We start from the raw sequence: 11,506 nt of genomic DNA, 5'->3' as shown, positions 1-11,506 counted from the left end.
CATCTCGACGTTTTCGACTATCGATCAATAGTGGCATATCGCAATGGCCTCAACCAATGCGAGTAATCGGAATGAGTTAAATTTTGTTAATACGTGGATGCGTCTGTAATTGACTTTGTAGTAACATTACTTGTATTGTATTTTTCCGGATCTTTTTAATAATCACATTTCAAGATGATGTGCTACTTTACTTCCATTCCCACTCACATGGTACGGCATAAGGTTGCATTATACACAAAACACGAATAAACTGTGCCAGTTGGCCGAGTAACATACAACATTAATTTTTCTTCATTTTAGGACTATGACGGTCAGAGAAGAGCCGAAAAGTTATCTAGAATTATAATCTCGTTGTTCGGGGTAAGTTCAACCGTCTTAGAAAGTGCAATTTACTTAAGTGTCAAAAATCATCACTAATTACAACATTTTTTTTAGGTTGTTGGACTAGTATGGGGCTATATAATCCAGCAGTTTTCCCAAACTGTATATATTCTTGCGGCTGGATTTGTTCTCGCTTGCATGGTAAGTGTTTTAATTGTATGTAATGTGAAATGCGGAAGAAAGGTGTCATTTATTTAATCATTACTTTTCTTTTCAGGTAACCATACCTCCATGGCCCATGTACCGCCAGAAGCCGCTACAATGGCAAAAGCCGAGACCAGAGAACGAACATTCTCGCGAACAGACAACAAAGTCCAAGAAGAGAAAGTGAGCTTCGTTCATCGCCTGGGCAAGAAGTTTTTTCGTTTGGTGTGTTCGAGAAAAAAACAAGAAACATACTGTGAGTAGCGTCGAGAGACCTTTACGAGGGCTGTTGTGCATTTAAAAGTTGAACAGCTGGTGTCGAGCAAGTTCTTATATGTGGTCTTTATGTTTAATAAAGTTACGACTTTTGCAAATTTGTTTTAAAAATTTGTGGCACAGCTATTGGAATGAATGAATAAACTTGATTCTCGTGAAAAATATTTTCGCAGCTTATTAGTGTATTTTTCATTAATATGTTTACCTCTCACCTTCATTTGTAATCTCAAATGAATAGCCATGTGGTTCCTCATGACAAAATCTCCGCAAGAATTGATATATTGAGTAATAGAAATTTGAAGATGAATTTAGGAGGGATGGCCACCAAGCAAGTGTGAGCTATGTGACGTAATTCGTTGGGAAATAACATCAATTTCCAGGTTGATACTTCAAAGCTGTTGCAATTTATCGCCTGTGCAATTGTAGGAAGGCGATGTTGATGTTAAGCTCGCCAGATGAAAATGAATTATCATCTCTTAATAAAAAGTAACTTCATAGGTCGAGTTACGGCTCATTGCAATTAGCTAAGTGATTTGTAGAGTTCCTAGATGAATCCAGAGTTGTTTCCACGTTGAAGACAGTACCTGGTGCAGCCTCGGTATGTCTGATTCAAACGTTAAAATGTCAATGCTTGAATGAGACGAAAATGTAGGCCAAATACCATTTATTGACTTATAATGGGATTTCTTTTATTTATCCAGTACCTTTGGACATATTGTATAGTTAACTAGTTGGCTGGTAAAATAATGTATATTCATTCCATAAACATACGAAAACGTACAAATGTATTAAGAAACGTAATTCATAAAATATACAATGGCCAATGCAGGAAGTTATCGTTAATTTACTCACTGCTAGAGTAGTACAATTTTCTCAGATTTTTTCAAGTTACAGTTAAATGCGGTAAGCATCTTCTGCAGACGTGGGAAGGTTATTTAAAGGTCTCATTTCTTCTATTTGAGAGCTGTTTAGATTAATTGGAAAGATGTGTCGATTTTCCCTCTTGTTGCGTGATTATGGATAGTGTAATTTTTAGGGACTGAGTAACTATTTCCTGGATTAGTACCCAAACATAAAATATATGCATGGGCAGAAGCTCGAGACTCGGATATGGGCCAGGTGAGAGGGGAGATTTTTCTGCAAGAATTCAGACTACCCTGTGTCTTAAAAATTCTCAAAGAGTACATATGTGCGTAGACATTCCAGAAAGGGATACCATAAGTGACCTGCGAATGAAAATTACCACATTTAAGTATATAGTATTTTGCACATCTTGATTTACAGTTTACTATAAACATCTGAATATAAAGCAAAATGTTCTCAATCTATGGGCCAGTTGATGGACGTGAACACTGTTAAAGGTGTACTGTGTGTATTCACCCCCTGCCACACACCCTAGCGGTGGCTTGCAGGGTACTAACATATCTAAGTGGCTATGAATGTTTTGTTTCATGAGTACCTCAGGACTCATTTTTGCTCTTGCCATTATGTAATTCAGACACGAGAATATTTATTTTATTATATTGAGAATAACAAGCATGGTACAGATAAATGTAAATAATTTTAATATCATGAGGTTCGCCCGTTTGGGATGCAGATGTCGCCTACATTACAAGTACCGACGCGAAAATTTCCGCCATCACGGATTCTTCTTGAAGTGGGCTTTGCTCTCACGAAAACATTTATTAAATTAAAGGATATGCTTCCTTTGTGTATTCTTAATCTCAGCTTGATAGTCATTTCTCGATGTGAGATAGCTAATGTTGTTTCAAATACCTTCTTCGTGTAATTGAAAAGAAAATCACTATATTTTTCTTCATCTATTACTGTGATTTCACTTGGGACAATTGAATGGACTATTATTTAAAACGGGTTGTTCATTTCTGTATACTAATAAAAATCTGAGAACATACAGTTAACAGGAAATTCAAACACTTGCGTGTGGTTAAAAGTAGTTCTAACAATCGTCAATGGTGTCGCTCGTTGCTTCCCTGAAGCGGCCAAGTCAATCGGCTGCCGGCTTTACCATGGAATCGCTGTGATTGCCGACAGTCAGCTGGCTTGACTCACGGAGGGCAGCAGTGCAGAAACGGCGCGGAGGAAATCCTTTGCTGTTCTTGTTTTTGAGGTATGTGTATTTTGTAGTGTGAAAGAGAACGAAGGAATCGCTAGCCTACTTTTTGGAGGATCCGGGTTCATAAGCCATTTCCGCGAAGTTATTGATTTCGCCGATCAGTTGGGATGGTCGGTCATTATTGTCGTTTCATACAGCGCTGGAAAGTATTGCTGTTGGATAATTTTTTAAGAAAATGAATCTTCAATAAGTGTGTACCCATGATATCCATCGAAAGCACTGTTTAACTCTGCGACGTTGAGGAATAGCGCGTTAGTAGTGAGTTACTAAATGGTAGCGTGAAAATAGTTGCCTTTAAAAAATTGCATTATTTATTCGTACATAATTGGTAATCATTTTCAACTTCGACGATTAAGGAGTTGACGAAAATCAGTGGAGATGACATTTTCGTGCTACTTGTGTAGGATTCGTGGAAGACAGGGTTGACATTGTTCCGAAGATTAAATTCATTTTCTTATGCTTGTTTATGGTTACCATACTATCTTTTCTAATTTGAAGCGAAAATTGAAATTGTTTATGTTTCACGGCTATTTCGACTGAGGCGAACAGGGACCATGTTGTGTACTTGAAATTTTGTCTGGAGTCAACCAATAGTTGACTCCACTTGTGAGGTCAGTAACGTGATTAATGGAGTTGTTTTTGGTCAGTTCTTTCTTCATTCGTTCTCTTAATCCATTTGTGATCTTCGTAAATTGTTCGAGGAGATGACTCGTGTATATTTATTGTTACTTAACGAGGCTTGAAGATTTATGGAGGTTTTTAATGTGAATTATGATTTAAATTTTACATTTAGCCGGTAGAATATCCTCCTGCAATTACACTCGTCAATGGAAAATCTCGAATTAAAAACCAGTCTAGCGAAGAATATTAAATATTACCTTTTTGTATATATTGCATGCGATCGTGTCCTTTTGTCATTCTGGCTAATGTTCGTTTAAATATTTCGCTCTTTTGCCTTCGTGGATGACATTGGCCTGACCATTACCATTATTTGGAACATTCCTCATGCAATTCTATAAGGCGTTTGGTCCTCAATTTTATTACAGCATCCCTTTGCTTACTCCTTATTTGATATTCGGAAATGATAACGGGTAAATACTTTTAAGTTGAAGGGACTTAATATATTTCGAATTAAACTGGCTTAATTTGAAAACCCATCTTTCTATTGCGAACGCACGCGAGATTTACGGTAAAAGAAAACTTTTTTTTCATGTAGAACGTGTGTTAATCAGCCTGAGTAAAGGAAGTTTTTTATACGAAAGCGATAGCAGCTTTCTCGAGTCTACTCGGAGTTATTATTTATTATTAATTATTCATGTCATCCATGAAATGTCTTCTATTGGAGGGTATGTGTCGACTTGCCCATTTCAAATTTAAGACATTTTTAATCTGTGCCTACGATTTGGTATCTCGCCGTTAGCTGTCGTGCGAACTAAGACCCCCGCGTCAAAGCGATGAGACGCTGCACTATCCTTTTTAAGATAGAACTACGTAGCCATTTAATTATTATCGTCGGCTTTAACTTAACAGTTGTTTTTCCTATACCTTAAAATTGTAACCCTCATGCTATGTCGTGCCGTATTGCTGTTCGTTACTAAAACCTGTGGAAATGAATTTGTTTCGCATTAATTACTAATGCTGCTATGGTTTTCTAGTGGAGAAGGTGAAATACATCATTCTCTTTATTGTGAATACTGTTTTGATTCATGGACAGGATTGTACGAAATTCGATGGGCAAACCCAGACCAGAGCGTCGGAAATGTTGGGCTATTGAAATCTGTATAGTAGTTCTGTCTATGCATATTCTTGATAAATTTGGAGTCCTAAGTTGAGTTTAATGTTCCACCACGTAGCACACCATATCGAGTGTGCATTTAAGGCGGGGAATAAACTTGTAAAATCCAAACACGCGTTAGGACAATATGACAAAAAGAAACTGCTCCAGAAGTTAGGTATTGCTGTCAAAGTTGATCATTCTCGGAGGATTTGTTAAGAAAATGCTAATTTATTGCGAAATATTTTTTTGGTGAAAAGGGGGGGGGTGTCTAAGAGAGTGCAAGATTTGATGGAAAGGCCACGACGAATCGCGTGGCAGTTACGTTTCTTATCAGTCCGCACAATTTCACAAATTCCTGCGTACACTCAAATTACAAAGTTATGACTAAAGTCGTGTAAGTTTAATGTTTACCAGAGGTGACAGTTCATGGTTCAATGTGCGTTTTTAAAATTTAGGGGGGCGGCCTAAAAAAAATCGACCCTAAGGTAATGGAATATTTGATTTAAAAAATACCCTGTTAGTTAATGTGAAGTATTTTTGCAATAATAATTTTAATTTATCATAATTTAATTCATAATTTTATGTTAATTTATATTATAACAGCTTCTAAAAAGGGACGTTGTTGTCCAGTGGGTAGATCATTGACTACTGACTGTTGGCTCGATTCCCGGAGACGCCCATGATCACCCTCGGCTTCACCCAAGCTGTGCGAATTTTCGGGTACTAGATCTTCCTCCCCGCCTATTAAACCGACTTACGGTCTGATAACTGATTGGTATACCTTCTAATGCCATAATACTGTTTCAATGCTGTTAGCTGCATTCATTTTAATACATTGTGTATTATTTATTCATAATATGATAACATATAACAGTATACGTGTTATTCTTATAATAAGAACGAACAATATTTAGGGAACTAGTAAGGGATGGATAGTTTTAGGGAACCTCTGGGTTAAGGGTTGATCGACGTTGTGAAACACCGAAATATTATGTCTGATTAAAAGAATTTCACATTTTAAGTATGTTTGACATTCTTTATGGAGAGTAGAATTACGTATCCATGTGTATAATTTAATAGCGGAGTCGTGTCTCATATTTTTTGTGGTACAGCGTGCAGAGAAAAGGCACACCATTGCGAACAGTCGTAGAGAGAATTTTAAATAGTGATTAGTTTTCGAGTAATCATGACGGCCCCTCTGTTGCATAAAGCATCAGATTAGATAGCTCTATATTCTGCTTCTCGCACCTGCTAGCTAGGCCATGGTTAGGGCTGAGGAGTGTTCAAGGAGTTCACTTGCACCCCCAAGATTATGGAATAGCAAGGAATATTGACAAATCTGCAATAATATGATTGGAATTCTTAAATTTATTATTTAGATCTATTTGAATTCAACACCCCCATGGAAAGACCTCTGTCGATGCTATCGAATTTGGTACTAGTATGGCAATTACCCTAAGTTTTGCTTTTAATTAAAACTGCCTTTACATTCCTACAAGTCCGACAAGTGACACCATTCAGTGAGATGTCATAAAATGTTGGGAATAAGGATATCTTAAATTAATTACTGGTGCCTTCAGTTAAATTGCTTTGTTCAATTAAATAATCCCCGGTAAGAAAGTGAATGTGAAGTTTTTCTTTCTTTGCAACAGCTGGTATGAGATGAGAGACGTTGATTAATGTGATAAGAATGTAAGCTTAAGTGGGGGCGAGTCATGGTCAATCCAGGAAATCCCTTTGGGTATGTACGTTTAAATGATTTCCGGTAATGGCGTAATCATTTTTACCTGAAAAATTGAGTTAAATTTCGTTGTTGTCCCGAAGGAGCGTATAATATTCTTGAATATATTTGCGTTAATGGCTGAGGGAAATCATAATTTAATAATTTTGAGTCATTGTCTCTTCATTCCTTATTGCCTGTTTTATCATTTTTAGTTATTACTTGTTTTCACCTTAATTCCTTTAATTTTCACTTCACCTTTAACTTTAAGTATCGGTGAAATTCTATGATATTCTAATTTATTTTCTCGGAAAACAGAATTTAATTTTTTTTAAATATTAAATTTAAATTTACGGGTATTTCCCCGGCGGTTATTCATTCACGAAGTCCCATCAACCCATAATAAATGTGCTGTGAAGAGCCTCCCCATATTTGTACACCTCAGTAATATTGCTTTTATTAGTTAATCGATAAAGTGAGGAATTGAATGATAATGAAGAGGGTAAACGAAGAAAGATAGCTAAGTTATTAAAAGGAAGAAGAACGAGAAGGATTACGCGCTGAAAAGAAATTTCCCATTTAAGGATATGGTACAAGATACTGTTGAAGGAAGGAGACGGGTAAGAATGATAGACGGCTGTAATAAAGGTAACGAGGGATGCTGGTCGAGGAGGGCAGGGAAGGGTCAGGGATAACTGGAGGAGCAAGACCCTGCCCCAGCACTTGCAGAGGCGAACTACTTTTAATGCTTGAAATTCCTCCGGAGCACTATATAACTCGTGAACGGGCTCCTTACCAACGCTGGGCTGCATTGACTTCCAATGTTTCTCACTCTCAACTCCCCTCCGTTTTAATTTTATTATCATTAAATTAATGAGCCGTTTCCCATCGGGAGGATTGTACTTTCTTGCTATTCTTCTTAATAGGCGAAGATCACGTGAAGCGGTCAAAATGAGAATTGTTCATATTGTAAGGATGTGGTTGATGTGCCTGTAATTGATCGTAAAACTATGCTTCATTTCTCAGCAAGTGGCAAAAAATGTTTTAGGCGCATGTTTTAATTCCTGTACTCGTAGCTCGTAAAAATATTTACTTTAATCACGAGTTAAATGTAACTCACTGAAGAGCTTGGTTCATTTTGAACTTTATTAACCGTGATATACAGCGCTCGTTTATTTTTAAGTTCGAGTGAAATGTTTCTCTCCAAGACTTTACGAGGCCTTTCTACACGAAAAGGAGACTTTAGGCTCTAAAAATATTGGTAAGCAAAGTTCATTCACGGAAAAGACAGCATTTAAATATGCCAGTGCATTGTGTATGCATAAACACAACAACATCAACACCTCTCTTGCAAAGAAAATGGCCGAGTGTCACTAATTTATATTTGTCCGACCACCTTTGGGAACCATTTAAATTATTCCTAGAAAGAATTTTCTATTAGATTGCTACGAAAGGTTTAGCCATCTAACCGCTCATAATGGATAATAGTTTTGAATGATTTTTATTCGAAAACTGTAGGGTATTTCGGATGAGTCAATGAAAAATTGAGTATTTCTTTTTCCTCTAGTACTGCGTGTTGTTGCCTCGAAGTTCCGAAATTTTCCATGGGATGTGTTGCAAAGAAAGAGAATATACAGATATGAATCTTGCACTGGAGGCCGTATTATTTTCCTCAATCTCTTAACAATAAGGAACTTTTTGAAATATTATGTACTACATCTACATCTACTTAATACCCCGCAAGCCGCCGCAAGGGCGTGTGGCGGGGGGTGTTAGGACACCACCCGTAATTTAGAAAAGAAAGAGAAAAAAAACCGCATGCAATAACCACAAAATCATATATCAAAAAAAAAAACATGGCATACATTCATGCGTGAACACTTACACCCCACACACATGCAAACACTCAATCTACACCTTACATACACATGCACCTGAAAGTATACCTAACATCTCTATAGTGTTTAATTTTGTTCCGACTTGTAAATTCAACGTTTTTAATATTTCTAAAGTGACTTTGGTTTCTTACTATTATGATTTCTGATTGTTCGGGGAAAGAATGAGTATTTGTACCTATCTGTCCTGGAATCTATCTCCCTTAGTTTATCTTTGTGGTCTGATCTACCTAAGTAGTGTGGGGCCATTCTAATTCTTTCATTGTCATAGTTAAACTCGTTTGTTCTGAACCTTTCTAAAAGTCTATGCCTCGCTTGTTTTCTCCGCATTTCAAGTGGTTCCCAGCCTAAATCCACTAAAAGATCTGTCACACTTGTGTTCTTATCATAACAATTTTTAACGAATCTAGCGGATTTTATCTGGAATTTATCTAATTCTTTTTGCCAAATTTTCTCCCACGGATCCCAAATACTTGCGGCATATTCCAAATGAGGTCTAACTAGAGCAAAATAACACCTCTCTTTAACTTTTTCATTACATTTCCCCACCACCCGTTTTATGAAGCCAAGTTTCTTTAAAGCTGATCCGCATATTGTCCTGATATGTGCTCCCCATGAAAGGCGTGGTGTTAGAACAACCCCCAAATATTTAACTTGATTTGCCGTAGTCAATACTGAACCCTCTATTTTGTAGTTTATATCCTGTTCCTCGCTTCCTTTATTCCAAAATTTCAAAACTGCGCATTTATCTATATTAAGTGTTAATCCCCATTTATTGTACCATTCCGAGATATTGTCTAGGTCTCTAGAGAGTAGCTCGCGATCTAGTTGGCTCCTTATTTCCCTGTATATCACCGTGTCGTCAGCAAATAACCTTAGATTGCTACTAACGTGTGTGCTTAAGTCATTTATGTACATTAAGAACAGAAGAGGCCCTATTACACTTCCCTTCCTTCTCTCCGTTGAGCACAACCCATCTATGACTACTATTTGTTTGCGGTTTGACAAGAAGTCTCTAATCCAATTAATTATTTTCTCATTGATCCCATAGTATTTAAGTTTATGTAACAATTTATTGTGTGGGACTTTGTCGAAGGCTTTTTTGAAATCCAGGAATACTGCATCGACTTGTGTGTTGTTTTCTCCCGATCTAAGTATATCGTGAATGAAGAGACCAAGTTGTGTTTCGCAAGATCTGCTTTTCCTAAATCCGTGCTGGTTGTGGATTAGTATTTTCCTACTATCAAGAAATCTCATAATGTTAGTGACAATAATGTGTTCCAATATTTTACAAGAGATCGATGTTAAAGAAATGGGTCGGTAATTGGTTGATTTATCCCTATCACCGCCTTTATAGATGGGAGTTATATGGGCTAGCTTCCAGCCGCGAGGCACTGAGCCTTCTTCTATCGATTTTAGAAAAACAATATGTAAAAACGGGGCAATGTCTTCAGCTAATTCCTTTAATATTCTAGCAGGTATTTCTTCCGGACCAGGTGCCTTGTGTGCTTTGATACTACGGAGCAGATGTACTATTCCCTGCTTGGTCAGTGTAAGATCGCTCATGTGTTCCCCGGGTGGGTGTGGAGGATCATTTGGTGCGTTTGTGTTTTTGTTGTAGACGCTCTGGAAAAAATGATTTAAAATATTTGCCTTTTTCACGCTATCTGTAATGATTTCTCCATTTTCAGTCTTCAAAGAGTGAACAGTAGGACGTTTACCCTGTATTTCCCTAACATAGGACCAGAATGACTTTGGATTTTCCTCAAGATATTCGCTAAGCATTTTAGATTTAAAAGAGTGTAGTGCATGTACTCATGTGATATGTGCAATATAGGAAACAACTCTGTCGAATAGGGATAGTGTTAGACTTTGCTTGAGAAGTATTTGAAGTATCGTGAATAATTAACTGTCGTGTTTATTGAGATAGCTCCTGGAGAGATTAAAAAGTATGAGTTTTCCAAAACGCGGTATAATAACTGATATGGTGGAATTTTGCTTCAGCGGCAGGCTATTTTAGAAATGTACGAGGGTAGGCTGAAAACAAATGCACACATGCTTGTAGACCACAAACAAAATAACCTTCAGAAGCACTCCTGGTGGTATGTGGAAGTAACATTCCCCCCTCAACATGCATTCGTAGGTTTGAGGCCGTTTCATTCATCCTGTGTATTTCGAGAAGCGTAAGTAAGGAGATGTGTTCTAGTGCTTTATCAACGCGAGTTGAACGGCGTGCTGTTCTCGAATTTTCAGTTGTTGAAATGGTGTCTCCTAATGAGATTCAGCGTCATTTAAACGCTGTTTATGGTGACAATGCTGTTGATATATCGACTGTAAATCGATGGGTAGTAAAATTTCGTTGTAAGTAAGGTTGCGAGCCTGGAAAAGCCATGATTGTTGGTGAAACACGCAGCGGACGTCATATCACTGCCACAAATTATACATATCGCAAACTCGTTGAAGATTTGATACAAAATGACCGGCGAATCACTTAAAAGCGTATCGCAAACCATGCTGGAATATCCAAGGAAGAAGTTTGTCGTGTTAACGTCAACCTGGCGCCAATAATCTTGCAACATGACGACGCTCGTCCATATACCTCGCATGCAACTGGAGAGGCTCTGCAAAACCTGAAATTTCAGTGACGGAATGAAAAGAACTTGTTACATGTTGGGAGAAATGTGTTAGCCTTAACGGTGACTATGTTGAAAAATAAATATATGATATTGAAACTTAAGAATTGTACTTTTCGCCCGATCTTGCTGTTTGTTTTTGTTCGCGCTCTACAAGCATGTGTGTATTACTTTTTAATCTACCCTCGTAGTTTTCAGATAACGGTGAAAGTAAAGTTATGCCGGCTGGTGATAAATGTACAGAAGGGGCTTTTTTGAGTACGAGGTTTCAATTGTTCACTGTTGCTTGGTTAATCTATTGCGACAAGCTCGAAATCATGCCAGCGCATGTGTATCACTGGATTGAAAGGGAGAAAAATTGTTTGGGCTGGTAATTGAGAGTTATTTTGTATCAGTGTATGATTTTTAGCCCATTTAAAGGAAAGTATTATAGTATGATTATGAGAATTAAGCGAGTCATAATGACTAATAAGAACGAGATATTAGGGGAACAAGATGATTCCGTACAGACTAACGAAATTAAAAAAAAAATGTGCGCATAGGTCA

At 37.4% G+C, this 11,506-nt stretch overlaps 2 protein-coding genes across 2 annotated transcripts in view; both read left to right on the top strand.

Moving 5' to 3' along the window:
- Positions 1–48: 48 nt before the first annotated feature.
- Spase12 (Signal peptidase complex subunit Spase12) lies at positions 49–965 on the top strand. The gene is made up of 4 exons (XM_071598627.1): positions 49–210; positions 301–360; positions 436–522; positions 599–965. The coding sequence occupies exons 1-4, from the start codon at positions 175–177 to the stop codon at positions 710–712; spliced, it is 297 nt and encodes a 98-aa protein (XP_071454728.1). The 5' UTR covers positions 49–174; the 3' UTR covers positions 713–965.
- A 1,865-nt stretch (positions 966–2,830) lies between these two features.
- LOC139700103 (facilitated trehalose transporter Tret1-like) overlaps positions 2,831–11,506 on the top strand; it is an 89,327-nt gene continuing 80,651 nt past the window's right edge. Inside the window, exon 1 of the mRNA XM_071598623.1 lies at positions 2,831–2,929. The gene's annotated coding sequence lies outside the window, so the exon portion shown is untranslated. The remainder of the gene's footprint in view (positions 2,930–11,506) is intronic.

This window comes from Hetaerina americana, unplaced genomic scaffold (genome assembly GCF_022747635.1).
Source record: "Hetaerina americana unplaced genomic scaffold, ioHetAmer1.1.p SCAF_10, whole genome shotgun sequence".
Taxonomy (NCBI): Eukaryota; Metazoa; Arthropoda; class Insecta; order Odonata; family Calopterygidae; genus Hetaerina; species Hetaerina americana.
This window is presented reverse-complemented; position numbering and strand designations above follow the sequence as displayed.